The following is a 17,256-nucleotide window of genomic DNA, read 5'->3' as shown; positions in this document are numbered from 1 at the left end:
GCCAGGGAAAACCCTTAACATGGACATAGCATTATTAAAGATAAGAAAGCCTGAGGAAAGATGTTTTTTTTCAGAAAAAAGCCCTTACATTTGCAGGTGATCACTACAAATGCTTAGTAACTGGGTAATTTTCTGTAGTGGTGGCATGGAAACACATGTCTTAGACTTAAGAGAAGGTTCTGCTTCTCAGCACGCTTGGACAGGGTGGCTGGAGTCAAACATTTCTGATCTGCAAGCTGTGTGTGACTATTTCCTGGCCGGGTTGGTTTTCTGGTAGCAGCTGCCTGGGATCAGTGGTCAGTGCTGAGCTGCAACGCGCCACCTGCTTGGCACCAGAGTAATTGTGATGCAGCACACCTAGAATGACCTGGGCTTAATGCTAAGAAATAATATTTATTTTTTAAAAAATGAAGACATCATAGATGAAACCAGTCACAGCAAATGATCATTAATCACATTTGTTCTTGAACAATAAATTACGATTTGGACCATCGTGCCCATTTGGAAGGGGCTACCGTGGCTGTGTGCACTTGGAAGACGCGGCCACGCAACAATTCCTGGCCCCTGACCCTCACCACCATGATTTTCAGCACAAGGAACCCACTCCGGGGCTGCTGTGAAGAAGTTTGGGTCTGTGGTGGGTGTTTAGTACCTGGACATCGGCTGGAGAGGCTTTCTGCCTTGGGCCAGCCCCAGCCACGTGCACGACCCCTGGAAGCTCCATTAACAAACAGGAACAGACAAAACATGAGATATAAATATTATTCATGGTCACAGAGGTATAAGTAGACTAAATGCTACATTTCAACTTACAGTTCTCTTTTTTTTTTTTTTTTAACTGTTTCATCAATTATTATTTTTTTTGCAGTGTGTGTTACCAAGTATCCAGCAGAGCTTGTAAATCTAAAAATCTAAATTAGAATCAGTTTTACTTGGATTCATCAGAATAGGAAGACGATTCTGAATTGGTATGGAACAGTTACAATATTTGGTCTCTGTTTTTTTTTTTTTAAAAACATGAGTTTCACAGTATCAAAAGTGCTTATTTAAAAGAAATGTAGTGTAACAAACAGCGATTAAAATTTATGCATTTTTGAATATGAATAATTTAGTTGATGTAAAACAGGTTACTGCAGCATTTTAAAAAATTGAACAGTGCTCAGTTTACATAATTTCTTTTCATAACAATAAATATAAATAAATTTACAAATAGTAATACTGCCTAGCACGAGAATAGACAGAAACACGATACACAGTACTACAAAGAAATCTAGTTTTTTTAAAAAATCCTAAAAATAGGCATAATTCCTAAAAACATCTAGCCAGTGATCAGTTTCATAATTCAGTAGTACCAATTCCTTCATGGGTAAGGACTTTGTTTTTAACCCTAGATATAACAGTTGTCTGCTATAGATTTGCTTTTTCATTATTTTTTTTGCTCCTTTTTGCTATCTCATAACAATAAATTAGCAATAGTCACGTCAAAATAGTGTTAGAGGTGCAAGTGTCTCCAGAGACTGTATGTGAGCTTTGTTTGATGGCAACAGTCTTTTGGCAATTGAAGAAAAAAGATGAACGTGGTACGAGATCAACTCTTCTGGACCTCACCGTGGTGCTGAGCAGCCCCTTGGCTTGCGCTGGCTGCTGTGTGTGTGACAACATCAACGTCCAGGTCACAGTGCCAGGTAAATGCATTTTCCTTAACTGGGCTCATCTTTATCTCAGCTGCATTCTAGTAAAAGTTCCTCCTGATTGATGTTTTCCAAGTCCTTAAGAGCTCTCCAGTCCTGCAACACGACCGTCCATGCCCCTTCCTCGCTCCTGGCATGGGTGAAAGAAGCTCCACAGCCACCAGCTCGAGTTATTTTGGCATCACACGCTGCGTCCCAGTAAATAGCCAACGTCCCAGTAAATAGCCAACACCTTCCACGTGTCTGTAGGAGGAGTTGTTTTATTGCTTTCGGGTCAGGTTTTAAGGGGTGGGAGAAACTGGCCCCCGAGTTAGAGGTCCGTGGAATGGTGCAAAACTTAGAGCAGAGCGATGGGCTTGTTGCCTTGGGGGTTCATGTACTGAGCTGCCGCCGCCACGTTGTCCAGGGCCGTGTAGGTGGTGTAAAGGCCCGTGACCTGCAAGTCTGAGAAGGAGTGGTCGCTGCCGCTGGACGCAGGGGTGAGGCCAGGAGTGCCTAGGTCACAGTCTGAGAGGTGCAGCGGGGAGTTGCTGAAGGCACCCAGGGTGTCAAGGCTGAAGCTGTCGTCTTTCATTTCCTCCCATATGTTACCTGTAAGAGATTAAATTCCAGTCACAGCAACACATCCACCCTGCCCAGGCACTGTGCAGGGGGTCAGTCCTTAACTAAAGAGTTTTACGTGCTGCTTAGAAACAGCACAGCTTGCAGACGGTGCCAGCTGTAGTGCAAAGGCACTGAGAGGCTCTTCCAGCAGCAGGCTGGACCTTTCTGGGCAGCATTTATCTACCACATGCTAACCAGAAACTTAGGGACTGTGCTAAGCATCTCTATAAACCAAAGTTGTTCTCCTTTTACAAATGGGCAAAACCACAGCACAGGTAAAGCTGTGTTTTCCCAGGGGCAGAGAGATGGGGTGTCCCAGGTCGTTAGCCTGGCACGCCTGCTTACATCTACCGCAGTGCACAAGTTTTTATCTCAGTTAATCCCACCCCAGTGCAGCTGGCTGAAGCCCCACTTCTGTATTTAGCAACTCCATAATTGTACAAATCCTGCCCTCTGCTCCCCCACATTCCCTCTCCTGTACCGTGTAACGCAAAATCCATAATGCTTGGGTCCAGGGCATCCACCTCTGTGTTCATGTCCGCGCTCACGGTCAGGAAGTCGGGAGGTGGGCGGCCCAGGGGGTGGTGGGGAAGGGGGCTGGGGCTCATGTCAGGCAGAGCGTGGAGAGGAGGCGTTTGGGCAGGTGCCGGTGAGTCCGGGGCGATGCGAGCCTGGGTCTGGATCTGGTGATGCAGGGGGATGGACTGCAGCGAGAGCGTCATGATGGGCTGGGGCTGCAGCTGGGAGATGGAAATCCGGCCCTGGGCTGCTGCCAGGTGGGTCAGGGTGGAGACCTCACCCTCCGCCTGTTTGCCGGGCCGCCTGCAGTTCTCCGGTCTGTCAGTGATCAGCTTGTCCAGCTCCTCTGCGCGTGCAGTACCCGTTCCCAAGGAAGAAAAGAGTGAGTTTAACCCCGTTGTTCAAGCAGGGCCCTGTCAAAGCATTTCACTTGTGAGCACAGCCACGGACTTTTGCCGTGAAGCTGAGAAGGCAAACAGTGTAATTGTGTGAGAAGCAGCACAGGAGGCAATCTTTGTGCAAAGGGTAAAGAAATGCCATCTACTTCCCTACCCTTAACCCTTACCCTAGTCAAATTCCATGGTAACCCCTAACAGAGCTGAAGAAATGATCACATGAGATTTACACAGAGCAACCAAGCTGCTGCTGGTGGCAGCTGACCTGCAGCTGCAGAACTCAGCATCCTCAGGAGGTCTCCTGCTTCCACGGACACTGAACTCTTTGGTTTGGGGTAAGATTCATCTGAGAGCCTCCTGACCGTTTCAGCAGCACTTTTGTTTTTAAGCAAAGGAGAATGCTACTCATCATTGATTGCATATTACAGAGTTTACAGCAAAAACCTCCAGTTGATTTTGCCAGTATTGAGCTCCAGAAAGCTTCAAAAACTTGTCTTTATAAGTAAGAATGAGAAGGTCTTACTAAAGAGTTTTGCAGAGTAACAGTTAAAACCTGCCACTATAGATACTGACGCTGGAGGCAGCATAACTCCTCAGAAGGTCTTGGATGTGCTAGATCGGTTAGCACAGGGGAAAAAGATAACCTCAAAACCTGGGGACTGATTTATGCTGAGTGCCTCCAGCCATGACCATCAGTTTGGTTGCCTCCAGCTGCAGCAGCGTTGCCCTGCCACGCAGCCTCAGGCCAGCAGCAGTGACTTGACTCAGTGCAGAGCACGGGGGGGGTCTCAGCTGTGCAGGTTTGAGGAGGAGGCTGTTGGAAGGCTGGAGTTCTGTGCCAGCCAGCTCTGTGCCACAGAACTAATTTCTTAAGATGCACGTATTCCTGGACAAACAGACATTTTTAACCCTCGCCTCTCGTATAAGTAATTAAAGTGTAGTATAATCCCTACCTGGGTTAGCCATGCTCCTGTGAATGGCAGCTAAGTCCTTCCGCTTCCACTTCTGCATCTCCTCTTCCATCTTGTCAATCTTGGCAGGGTTGAGAGCCCACAGGCACCCTTTGCGAGAGGTGCCGCTCATCTTGTTCTCCACCTTCTCAAAGCACTTATTGAGGGACAGGTTGTGGCGCACGGAATTCTTCCAGCCATCGGGGGCTGTCTGAAAGATGCAGGAAGGTGTTAGAGAACTAAGTTGTGAACAATATGTGTGATGTTCTACCCCCACCTTGCAGGTGTACGCATACCTTGAAGTAGGGGAAGTGCTCCTTCATGAAGCTGTAGATCTCGCTCACAGGGAGACTGCCGGTTTTGCTGTTCTTCAGAGCCATTGCAATCAAGCAACTAGAGGAGAGAGAAACACTTAGCAGCAGGCTGCATACACGTAGCCATCCCATCACACCTGCTCCTGGTCTAGCAACCTCAGACACCTGGCTGGTCATGGGATTCCTGTGGTGCTCTGCTTCCCCAGAACCTATAGCCAGGGAGTTTTCAGAAGTCACCCTGTGATCCTGCAGATTTTACTCCTCTGTGTTATTTTTCTACCTTTATGCTGGTTGTCCAGCTGCTCATTTGTTCCTGCTACCCACCATGGGCAGTTTCCACAGGACTCTTGAGTGGATGATGGGAATTTTGTTCCCTTCAAAAGGAATCAAATATTCTCATGCTGTTGTGCTTACAGTATTTAAAAACAGCTCAATGAACACTGTGAGCAACGGGCTATGCTGTTACCCACTCACCTATACGAATAGATGGGCTTGGGGTAATGTTTCGGATGCAGTTCCTGGGCAGAGTGAGGAGCCAGGCGTGGCTGAGAATAATGTGTCTGGGTCCCATAGGGCGGGTTGTAGATTGCTGCTGGGTTGCACTACATGCAGAAGGAAAAAAGGAAAATGTCAGGTGCAGAATGTCCACGGGTATGTAGGCTTAGCGATTTTCTTTCTCTTTTGAAAGAGTTCTAGAAATGATCTTGGAAGGTACTCTGAGACACAGATCACAAGGAGATAACAGTACCTGTGGTGTGTTCTGGGCCATAGCAAACACTTGCTGTGAATGAGGAGGAGGGAAGAGTTGTTGCTGTGTCTGTAAACCAGGAGATGGCTGCCCACCTACAGGGTACTGGCTCATCTGCTGAGATGAAGACAACAGACATGTCAGTCTTGAAATTACCAACATCTTTTCCTAAGAAGTGTTGCAAGGGTTGCTCTTACATTTGCTCCATGTGTTGAAATAAAATTCAAACCCAGGATTCCCTGTGGCAGGCTGGCCTGGACATGAATCATTGCTCCAGGTGCTCCTGAGGAGTGCATATTGCTTGCCACAGGACCTATTTTGGAGAAAGCAAACGCAATAACTGTTCACATGAAAGTACACGTCAGAAAAGAGAGCTGACATTTATTTTTAATAGATGCAGTTATCACAGCTAAGCTCTGGAGTGGATAATCACACCTCTCTATAGCTTTCCATCCCCAAAGAACCCTGAACATTTCACAAATTGCAAAGATGACTTCAGCTGCTTCTAAAACTTGTTATGCGGGGAATGAAAGATGACAGCTGTTTAACAGTCCACAGCGGTGCTACAGACACAGTATCTTACTAAAGAAAAAAAGGAAAAAAAAAACACAAATTCAGCACTATTTGTACTCCAGATATATTTCTGCTCTAAAGGAAGCAGGATGATACACTGAGCTCTCTCAGCAGAATGCCTTAGGGAGCAAGAGTGTTTACCTACAGAAAGTTCACACCGAAAAGAAAGGCGTTCAGTGAACATATGCTGTAAGTCTGTATGAAGCAAACAGGTATGGGGTAAATAAGATGCTCTTAATTTTATCAATGTTGAAACAAACAAGAAAGATTAATTACCTAATTTCATGGCTGTTGAAAACCTCTGAAATGCAAGTCTTAAATACCTTGGCCCGAGTTCACACAAGGCAACAGCAGCTACACTGAGCAGAACAGTCAATCGGACCCTGAGATCGCTGTTGTGACTGCTAGGACTCTGCCTCTTCAAATGAAAGAAATCTATTAACGATATCCTCATTATCAGAAGACAACAGCCTCCAGTCTTCTGGCAGGAAGTGAAACGTAATGTACCTAAAACAAATCTACTCATGGGAGAGTTGGTATGTGTGGAGGAAAGTAAGAGGGGCAGGAGGCCGTGACATTTCCAGAGCGGTTGTTTAACCTCCTGACAGTTTACCTGTCTGTTGTAGCAATGCATTCTGAGCGCCAAGGCTAAAATCCATTCTTCCACTGGCCATCTGTTGTAAACGAGGAACATCAACAGATGTCAGCCACGACAAGGACTGCAAGTCACTGGGGAGGTCATCTTCGCTCAGCTGGGAGGGGTCAGAAGCTAAGAGCCTGTAAAATAGCGTGAAAGGTTAGAACAGAGCAGAGATGCTGCTAGTCTGTCCCTGGTAAAACAGGAGATGTCTGGGATGCCTGAGCTCATGAAGGTCAGCAGGGAAATCACATCAGGCTGGGATTCTGCTTGCAGAGTTCAGATGCGACCTTTTGTTTCACAGCTAGCTGGTCACCAGTGTCCTTAGCCCATAATCATGTGTTGCTTTGTACAATACAAAATGTTTTGATTAAGAAGCCTTCTCTTGCAGTATTTGGAGGGGAAGGAAGCATGAGAACCTGGAAGAGAAACTGCCTGGAAACAAAACCAAAGCTGATTCATTGTTTTCACATTTGTCAGAAGATTGCACGTGTATGGCCTTGATGGAGAAGAAACCTGTCAGGATTTTTAACCTGGCAAATTCGCATGAGCCTTGAAATCCGGTGAGCAGCCAGCCTTGGAAGAAGTTTCTGTGCTGAGATCTTCCAGAACCTGCTGCTGGCTTTAACACCTGGAGAGAACATTTCTCAGCCCCTGTACCCGTTGGTGGGGACAGATAGGCAGAGATCTGCTGCATAAACAAAATTACAGAATGAGCTGTTCATCTCTTCCATTTGGGCACATGAGGTTATTGATACATTACAAGGAACCATGAGGCATGTGAACCAATTCTTTTAGGCAGTTTTTACATACTAAATGATCTGAATGAAGAGCTACAGAGTGAATAAACAAGACCATCCTGTCTGTCTTTAGCTGACAAAACTGAGGCAGAGCTGTGACAGACTGCTTTTGGTTTAAAGCTCTGCTCTGACACATTCTGCGTGCTCCTTAACACCTGCCTTTGTTTTGCTTCTGATGGCATGTGTTGTACAAAACTGAAATAATGGGAGACATTCATAGTACTCACAAGCTTCTGTGTGGTCAAAACTCCAATTAAAGTCAACAAAAACTATCATGAATGAAAGGATAAACTGTTTTACTTCTGTTAAACTTTGTCTCAGCAGTCACGGCAATCTTGAGGAGTGCAGCAGCACTTAGGACATATCATTAGAGACCCAGGGCAAACCCAGCAGGATTCCTGTCCAAGAAGACACCTTTTTCATCCAGAAGAACAGTTTGGTTGGATGTAGTTGGTTTTGCTTTTGAAACAAAGCCTTTAAAGAGCACTCTCGTAGAAATGTTAAAGCCAGCTGCATGGACTAACGCGTGTTTGCTGCCAAATAATGATGCAGAAGCCTTAAATAAATCTGGTCTCTTGCTGGAGCATCTCTTAGGTTTTACATGGTTCCAAAGCAGCTTAACAGAGAGAGCCAGAGCTGTAGTGCCTGGCTGCCCAGGAGCTTTCAGCTCCTCTATTCAGGATTTCCAGAAACACGCATCAAACTTCCCCAAACTATTATCTGGTAGATCTTTGAAGCAGAATTTAATGTATTTGTTTGTAAAAAGACTGTGAAAAGAAAAAGCAAAAGAAAAGACACTCGTGAGCAGGAGCCAAAAGCCCAAATCCTGGCCAAAACATCTCCGAACCTCTCTCCCAGCCTACCCTGGCTTCTTTCTCTTACTGTAGTTATAGTGCAATAATTAGCATTGCCATGGTTACCCCTGTTCAGTTATTTTGTGAGGCCTGGGACTTAAATACATAAAAAGAATGTCAGGTGACCGCTCTGCTGGCCCAGACATTGGCTGGATCGGAAGAAAACAAGGGCATTAAATGATTTGAAAACTGGGCAGGCTCATGTCGTTTGCAACAGTTGGCCCCCTTCATTGTAAGCCGATAACCCATTGTGGAGCAACGACTGTTGCCCAGTGGCACGTGGCCTCGATTGTTTTTTTAGGATTCTTGCTTAATTGTTTTTTCCCCCCCTCCTCTCTCCCTCCTCCCTTTTACCAACCCCACATTAATCTGGCCGGATGACAGCCGCCACGCAGCGCGCACACACCGCCATCTGGCACCCTGCTCCCCGCAGCCCGGGCAGCGAGCGCCGGGGTCAGCTGGGCGGCGCGGGTCAGCACCCACCGCACACGCCGCCTGTCAGCCCGGGGATCAGCCCTGCATGGGCTCCGCAGCAGCAGCAGCCGTCGTCTTTTCGGGGAGAAGAGGTCTCCCCACCTTGTTCTTGCAGCGGGGGCTCCGCACGCAGCTCCTGAAGGGCGCTGGGCGCCGTCCTGGGGGCTTCGGGCAGCATCGCTCCCTGGCCACGCTGCGTCCCATCCCATCCCTGCTCTGCCATGACCAGTGCAGACCAGGTGATGACAAGGACAGTAGCTGAATTTTTAGGTCTATATCAGTCACCAAGCTCCTTTTTGAGCACATACCAAGATGCAATAACATCCAGTAACAAGGCGAGGTGCACAAGCCAGCTCTTTTTCCAAAACAACAATATTTTCTTCCCTTCCCCATGTTACTACAGCACAGCTCTTTGAAATCAATCTTACAGTCCTTTTACAGTCACCCCTGCTGCTCATGCACACAGAATAACTTACAGAACAACTGTCTTCACTGATCATGGGACTAGAAGTAAATTTAATCAGACTAAAATAAATATTTCACATTTAAGGACTATTCTCCTGGTTGTCCTCACAACGAATGCTGAAATTTCATACACCTTAACGAAGGTGAGGCTGCTCACAGCACACCCACTGCTGTCCAACAGAGGTGTTTAAATGCCCAGCTAAAAGCAGCTTATCTCAGTACGCAGGCTCAGTGTGTGTCCAGCTTTCAGGGAGAAACGCTGAGCTAACTGTCTCTGGAAGGAGAGTTGTGCACAGTAGTACCTAATATTTTAATCTCTTGGGGTTCAAACTATCCGACCTGCAAAATGGGCTGTGCCAGGCCAGCTACAGATGGATAAATACAGGCTGTGATTTCCTGTTCCCTGATTCTGTTCCCCTCCACCATCCCTTTCATCTTGCATTGGAGGGTAAACTTCAGGAGTCAGAGATCGTGTCTTTAGATGGGTGTTCACAGCCCTGGCACAATGGGGCACTGTAGTAAAAGCAGCCATTTCCTTTCAAGGCATGTAAATGAGATAAATAGTGATACGCTGTAATTAATGCACACTGCCCAGAGTGTCCCCAGCTGCACATTCCCCAGGGCTGCCTGCTACACACGCCGAGCTGTGCAGAAAGGCTCCCTCCATGCCAAACGTGTTGCAAACCCAGTGTTAGTTTTTAAAGGTGTGGTGAAATTATCAACTCCTTTTTTACCCCTCTCCTTGCAGATCTCTGCAGGAAAACCCTTCAGTTTCATTGTGTTTCTCTCCTAGAAAGGCCACGACATCTGTAAGACTCCACACGATGGTGAGGAGTCATGCTGCGGTACATGATGCTGCAGTGCTCAGTGCTAACGTTTGTCTTTGCTGTCTGCTCTGCCACACATTGCCCAAAATATTTACCTATAGCCCTTGGCCAGCAGCCAGCCCACAGAAAGTTTACTTGAAACAGGAAAAGCGGCCGTTAAAATGAGTCCCCTTTCCAGACCTCCTTATGCTGAGCTCCAGAGTTTCCTGCCAGGAATCACTGAAGAATTGGAGTCCTGCACTGGATGCACACCTGACCAAGCTCACAAGAGCCTGTCAGCAGTGCAAAACCACTTGTTACACGTACCTAAGCTCAATTTCTTCCCCTCACACACACGTGTGCTGCTGGCACATCTGCTGTTTTGAATGGTTAACGTGGCACCGGCAGGAGACACCAACAGAGCACCCAGCTACAGGGAAAGATTCATTCCTGGCACCGCCTTGCAGAAGCCTGCAGCATAAGAAAAGAATTGGGCTGTGTATTTGTACACCTGACCTTAGCATCTTTCCTTGCGTTGAGTTGTTCTAACGCAGCTGGACCTAATGAGCTGGATGTAACGTGGTGGTCACCGCAGCCTGCTGTCAGTGTGAACTCCCCTCTTCCACGCTCACAGGCTCTGTTGTGCGAGGAACTCAGCGCTGGAGAGCACAGGAACCTTCAGCACTATTACAGAAAGTCCACCAAACACGTCTGCTGAGACTAAAGAAAAGCTTGGCAGTGACCAGCACACCCTAAAATATTTCATCTCCAGGTGGTTCAGCCAATAACGGGGCATTCCTTGTGATACGGCACGGGAAGCTACATCCTGCTGTGCACCCTGAACCTCCCACACTTCAGGGGGCTCTGCCTGCTCGGAGCACGCCCCTAAAAGATGCCAAGCACTTAAAATGGTTGATGTTGTAGGGTGAATCTAGTGCTACGGGCTCTCTCAATTGCACCTGTTCTAAATAAATTGAGACCAGACATTGTGGCTGCACTTGGCATGTTCAGCTTCAAGCACAGTTTCAGGATGCCTCTCACTCAATAGACAATTTTTGTTACCATTTCTAGCACTCCTGAGCTTTTTGCTTATGCACAAGCAATGGAACTGTTCAACAAGTCAAAGCAATCAGGGTGGTAGGTCCTTAATTAGCTGTTTGCAACAGTTCACCCAGTGAGTGACAACTAAACTGGAGAAGTCCTCAGAAAACCCATTCTGGAAGCAGTTATGAGAAACTGTTTGCTTTTGTCTGGGGTTACGCAAGGTCCTTAGAACAAGCACAACAATTTCCCTTATGTAAAACAACACAAGGAAAATATTTATGTTTGTGACTCTATTTCTCACCATGGAGACAGCTGAACTCTCTTTTATTAAAGGAGTCAACTTCCCCATCTCCTTCTGCTCCTCATCCCATCTGTCCTGCTCTTTCCCTCCACACACTCCTCCTCGCACTCTCCCCCTCTGCAGGTGTTTTCCCTGCACGAGGTTCTGTTTTCCAGGCTCCACAACCATCTGCCTCCTTCCTCCCCGTTCCTGCACCAGCTCCTCACCTGCTCACAGCCAGCAGCTCTCACCACTGCTTTACTCTGCAGTTCCACCTTGCCTTTTGAAGTCACGCCACCCATCCAGTCCCAAATATCTAGCCTGCCTTTCTCCTCCCTGCCTACAAGTTCTTCTAGCAATTTCTGGATTTGCTGGAAACAAGAACAGAAATTAGGCAGCTTTCAGGGGACAGCCAGAACATCTCTCCTCAGCTACAACTCAGGATACTTTGGATTAGATGAACCAAAGCTAGCAAGGAAAAAGCAAATAACACAATTACCCCGTCAGGTGTTGCTGTTCTCCTTGCCTTACACCATGGTGCAGAAGAGAAGACGATTCTCCAAAAACCTCCCACAAAGACACTTACGCTCTAACAGATCCAGCTATACATGCTCTTGGAGACTTTTATACATCTTGGCTTGGGGTTTCCCAACACCCCATTACATCATTTCGGTCTGGGATGAAGGGAAACTGAATTACGAGTGACCTGCACGATTTGCTTAAGCCTAAGAGGAAGTTAGCAGCAACATCAGCCCCGAACTCCCAGGCGCTCACTCCTTGCTCTGCTTTGCCCACACAATCATCCCTTCTTCCCATAGAGTGAGATTTGCCAAACGCAGCCTGTATCTTCATCTACAATCTGTTTTGTTTAAATAAAGTTAAAAAAAAAAAAAATCTGCTGTGACTAATGTCAAAATCAGTTTCTCCTGGTGCAAAAATGTGTTGAAGTATCTGACACTACTCGAATGTTTTCTGTAAAAATCAAGTCTTGTCTACCAGGGAAGCTATTTTTTTTCCTTTAACATTGCTTCAGCTGTGGTTTATTAGCACTGAACTGATTTAGAACACAGAATACACCATCCCGTGTTTTGCAGTGGTGCAAGAACCTGTCTCCCTTGCCTTAGTCACTCCTGTGGTCACCCAGCAACTCTGCTTTCCGTGCAGGGGAGGTTTTTGTCAATGGGTAAAATAAGAGCGATGTGCCCTGAGCACGGGAGCTTCCTCAGAGGAATGATGAAAAGATACAGATTCCTTTTCTGCTTCCTTGTCTTGAGCTGGAGGTCAAGCACCTTTTGTGAGGTAACACAGGAGCTCGGTTCTGGTTTCACTGGAAACAGAAGCCCACAGGATAGTGCCTGGATACAAACCAGTCCCTCCTAGCTCTGGCAGTAACTACAAGACAATCTGAGGAGCAAGGGCCACTATTTTTTTATTAATACTGATTAGCACATTTCAGGAACTGCATAGGAAACAGTTGAGCTAATCCACTTAAATCAATCCACAGCGGCCTGAGTTTGACTGATTCCTAGGAGGTTTCTCACATTTTTTGGAAGAATGAAGCAACTCCCGTGATGAAATTCCTCCGACACATCGAGTCATTATCTCACTCCGTCAGACACACATGGTGTCAAGGGAATGGACACTGACATTTTCTTCAGGAACAATTACGGTGTCGTTAGTTATGCATTTGTAACCTTTTGTCTGCAGAAATTTACTTCTTGCAAACTCCCAGCCGCCATCTACCCGCAGGATTGACTGGCAGACATCCCAAACTGTAGCTCGCTCTCCCTAGTTCAAACCCAGATATGAGACTACCACTTAGGAGAGCCGAAAGGTACCCGGCATCACATAAAGACTGTCCCCCTTTTTCACCCCTGCATGCAGTCACATCTGGAACATATGAAACACAGGGGTTATGTGTATATAATTAATTTATACACATGATAATTCAGGGCTTATGGGATTTGCTGCCAGTCTTAAGTAATTGCTGGATCAATAGCTGGAGAAAGTGACACCGTGACTGTTTGGGACAAGAACTGAAGAGCAGCTTAACCAAGAAAACCCTTTACCTTTTAAACATGACTTGATGATAAACTGTGGTAGTATAAAGTGATTATTACAGCAAAAAATAATCATCAGAACGCCTAATCAGCTAAATATAGAGCAATTTATTTAAGAATCAAAGGGACGATTAAAATGGGATGAGGGGGGATACAGTCCACTAACACGCTAAGTGCTTTATGGTGGAGTAACTGCTGATGACCAACCAAAAGGATTGCTACTCAGAACTTGATTCCAGGTTAACGTGAATAGAAAACGCATTACAAGGACTTCAGGATACTACATAAGGCTTCTGTCAGTTGGAAATATATCATAATACACAGCTACGATACAATGAAAGAATAAAACCACTGTCCTTACACGAAATGCTGAGCTGCTGGAGTTCAAGTCCACTTTAGCCAAGCCAAAAGTAAAGTGTTGTAAATCCGTTACTCTAACCTCATCTGCCTCACTGGGGCTGCTAATGCTAAAGATCTTCACAGTAAATCTGATTCTGCACTTGCATTCATTGCCATAGATCTTCTACTTCTCTTGCACCAGTTAAACTAGACTGCATGAAGATAAACTGCAAATTTCAGGGAAAAAAAATACTGCAAGAAGACCACAACACTCATGAACTGAATCTCAAGGACCAGCTCCAAACCCACTGAAGACCATGGGAGCTCTCCACTGCTTTGGTAGCTTTGAGTCAGCTCCTATAAAACACACAGCTTTGTGCTGAGATAACCACAAGTGCACCATTACACGGTACGCTTGTACCCTGCCTATTGCTTTGATGTTGATATCAAAATATTTACACTAAAACATAATATTAGGTTTTTAATTGTAATTAACAAAGTGTTAGTAAAGTGTTTAAAAACTCCAAGTGTTATCATTCCCTGCCTTTATTCCCTGAAATGTCACATGAAATCGTTAGAAATGTTTGTCACCACTACAATTATGAAAACAGTGACAGAAGCAGTATTTTCTTTGAGAAAATCTGCTAGTATCAAGTTTTGCTTTGCACTGATAGCCAGGCAGTGAAAGCTCCATAACTACATAGGACTCGGAGAAGCTATGATGGCCCTTAATCATTCCTATAGAGTGTGATGTTTTATATCCCACAGCTGGATCTGCAGAACAGATATTTGTCTAAAATCATTTTATTATGGTGCAAAAACTGCTTGGACTTCGCACAGAGTAGTCGTGAGGATTAGGCAGCTACCTGCTACCTCAAATTTACTGTAGATGCTTTAGATCCAGAGAATTCTAATGTCTGCTAAAATCATTTTTTTTCCTATTTTTTTTTTAAAAAACAAGCAAACCCATAGTTTCAGGCTCTATGCATAAATGCAGGAAAACGTGTTGGCATTTACTGATTTGATCTCCTGCCCACATGCACACGCGCTCTCTCCCTTTTCAGTGTTTCTTCCTGCAGCCTCCCAGGAAAGCCTGGTCTCCTCTAAGTCCAACTGCCCAATTGAAAGATTCCAAGTGAGACAGAAGAGTATTCTCAGCACAGCCCCAGCCTCCCACTCACTAATTGGAGGCCATTCCCATTTTGCGGAGCCTTGATGCTCCCCCATGGAGCACTCAGGACTGTGGGTTCCAGTCTTGGACTGTGGTGACAGCAGGAGAGTAAACAGAGCTGATAGAATTTGACAGGTCTATTCTTTTCTTAAAATCATTCAGTCTAAAAGATTTTCTTTTACATAATCCAAAGTGTTTTCTCATGAAGTAGGACAAATACTGCTCCGCATTTATGGTGCAGTTCAGATTTTATGCATTTTTATCAGAATTTGCCACTATTAAACGAGGTCAAATAATTCATTTTAGAACTGCAGTAAAGAAATCACAAATGGGTGGAAAACGTTAGAGAACTCTGATCGCTGAGTTCAAAATGCTTAACAGAGAATTAACAGTAGTTTTAAAAAGCAGCTGACCCCGATAAAAGGAGAAACTTCTACAGTTCCTTTGCTGGCAGTAAGATAAATTCAATCTTTCTCAGTAAAAAAAGTGTTTTTGTTTTTCTGCAGCTATGAGTTAAAGAATAGCTCTCTCCATACTCAGGGTCTTTGTTAAGGTGGTGAGTTCTTCAGGGCACCGGTACAGACTTAAACGTAAGTACCCAGAAGCCTCTCTCATACACACCCGTCATTAAATACTGAATAATTTCTTTACAAATATTTACATAGCCAGCAAAATGCCTATAGCAAACAGCGTTTTCATAAACAGCAAAACAGAGTTCCACAAACCTTTTTTTTCCACAGTGGCTTCAGAGAGAATTACAAGTCACTTGTTGAGCTGCAAGAGGCTGCAGAGCAGTGTTTGCATTTTGAATAGAAAGAGGCTGTGAGAAGAATACCTGCGGCTGACCCCTCTTACGCACAGAAACGCGTGACAACACCCTCAGGCTGGGAGGAAGGTGATAGTCCATCACTCCTTATTTTAAAACAATAAAAAGGGTTTTGTTTTGTTTTTAACTGTGAGAACCAGATCGCGTTCTGCTGTTACGTATTTCTTGGAACTCGGCATCATGTGACAAGATGTAACCTAGCTTAACCCAGCGTGCTATAATTCGTGCAGAACTGTCCTGTGACTTCTAACAATACTTTTACATGAGAAATGCATCAGTATTGGCATAGGCAAATTATCAGAGGCTGCTGGCAAAACCAGATTTGTTCCCACTGATAGTAGCTGAACTCTGGCATAAGTCAGCTCTTTGAAGTACTACATAAGTACTTGTTTTAATGAAAAACTCTTCCAGCGTGTGTTGCATGTGATGTAGTCGTTCAATGACTACTTCATAACAATGCAAAATGCAATCTGAAAGGGAACTTTTACATAATTAAAGAAGAATATCCTTGTCTGGCAAAGCCCTTAGGGTAGAGAGGGCTTACTAGAAGGTCAGCCTGAGGCTCTGAAGGTGTATTTATCAAAAATGGCTTAGCACCAAAACACTTTAAACAGGAATACTTGCAATAAGTAAGGCATTATAAGCAGTCACCACCTTAGAAAGCCAAATTGGCGCAGAGAAGTAACGCAGCTAGCTCTTTTTGGACAGCAGGATTTCTACATGCTACATTTTGGTACGGAAATCATGAAAACTGTTAAAGAACCCTCAGCCAGCAGGCTCTGGCAGCGCAGTGCGTGCGGCCGGGTGGGTGAGACCTCACCTGTACTCCTGCGATGGGTGGAGGCTCTGCCCTGCGTTCCTAACGCCTCCTGACATGATGCACGGGAGATCGCTCTCTATCATCTCCTTCGCAAAAGACAAGAAGAAAACAGAACGGGAAGGAAGCATTCACACGGTGGGGTAGCTATCCAGCACTTCAGCACCGGAGTTGGGGGGGGGAAAATCAACAAAATCCCCACTCAGGCACCTGGGCTGAAGGGGAACGGAGCCTAAGGAGCCCCCCACCATCACCCACCGGTCGTTATTTGGGGCTTTGAGGGGCTTTGAGGGAGGGGGGGACCCCCCTCAGCCCCTGTGGGGCTTTCGGTGCCGCTTCAGCGCCGGGACCAGCCAAAAAAGGTGCCCTTTTTGGGGAGGTTTCGAGCCTTTCACCGCGCTGCCTCAGCCCCCCGGGGGGGTGCACACACCGACAGGCCCCGCAGAGCTTTGGCCGCCCCCCACAGCCCCCACAAACCTGGCGGCCCTCGGGGGGGGGCCCGGCGCGGCGGGGCGTCCCTCTGGCGACCCTCGAGGAGGAGGAGGAGGAGGAGGAGGAAGAAGAAGAGGAGAGGAGGGGGGGGCTCGGAATCCGCTGGTTGCCCTCAGCGGGGGCTCAGCCGGGCGCTTCGGGGCCCTCCGTGAGGGGAGGGGAGAGGTTGGAGGTGAAGCCCTCAGTGAGGTGAAGCCCCCCCGGCAGAGGAGGAAGGCTCGGGGGCTGGGGCCGCGGTGGTGGCTGTGGGGAGCGCTGAAGGCGGCGGGGCCGGGTCTGGCTCCTGCCCGTTTTTAAATTTCCCTCTCAGGAGCTGTCCAGCCTGGAGCATGCGCGGCCGGGGCCGCCCGCAGGGTCAGGGCCGGGGCAGGGCCGGCGGAGCTCGGCGTATCCCGGCA

General features: G+C 46.5%; 1 protein-coding gene across 2 annotated transcripts; it reads right to left on the bottom strand.

Moving 5' to 3' along the window:
- Window positions 1-373: 373 nt before the first annotated feature.
- FOXN4 (forkhead box N4) lies at window positions 374-17,246 on the bottom strand. 2 transcript variants are annotated; one of them, XM_072024251.1, is made up of 10 exons: window positions 16,844-17,246; window positions 16,370-16,455; window positions 6,407-6,570; window positions 5,418-5,533; window positions 5,221-5,337; window positions 4,947-5,074; window positions 4,455-4,551; window positions 4,162-4,369; window positions 2,776-3,159; window positions 374-2,282 (listed from the first exon to the last, which is right to left on the bottom strand). In XM_072024251.1, the coding sequence occupies exons 2-10, from the start codon at window positions 16,450-16,452 to the stop codon at window positions 2,029-2,031; spliced, it is 1,551 nt and encodes a 516-aa protein (XP_071880352.1). In that variant the 5' UTR covers window positions 16,453-16,455; window positions 16,844-17,246; the 3' UTR covers window positions 374-2,028. The 2 variants fall into 2 exon arrangements, with proteins under 2 accessions (XP_071880352.1, XP_038043389.2); XM_038187461.2 differs by having other exon boundaries at window positions 5,221-5,334.
- Window positions 17,247-17,256: the final 10 nt, after the last annotated feature.

This window comes from Anas platyrhynchos, chromosome 16 (genome assembly GCF_047663525.1).
Source record: "Anas platyrhynchos isolate ZD024472 breed Pekin duck chromosome 16, IASCAAS_PekinDuck_T2T, whole genome shotgun sequence".
Classification (NCBI taxonomy): Eukaryota; Metazoa; Chordata; class Aves; order Anseriformes; family Anatidae; genus Anas; species Anas platyrhynchos.
Note: the sequence above shows the minus strand (reverse complement) of the source record. Positions and strands in the feature narration are given on the sequence as shown.

Excerpts from the sequence above, each read along its gene's own strand:
- FOXN4 (XM_072024251.1), bottom strand. The coding sequence starts at position 16,452 with ATGATAGAGAGCGATCTCCCGTGCATCATGTCAGGAGGCGTTAGGAAC. Across the intron at positions 4,370-4,454 it reads AGCACTTCCCCTACTTCAAG|ACAGCCCCCGATGGCTGGAA; the intron begins GTATGCGTACAC and ends TGCATCTTTCAG. Across the intron at positions 2,283-2,775 it reads TATGGATTTTGCGTTACACG|GTAACATATGGGAGGAAATG; the intron begins GTACAGGAGAGG and ends AATCTCTTACAG.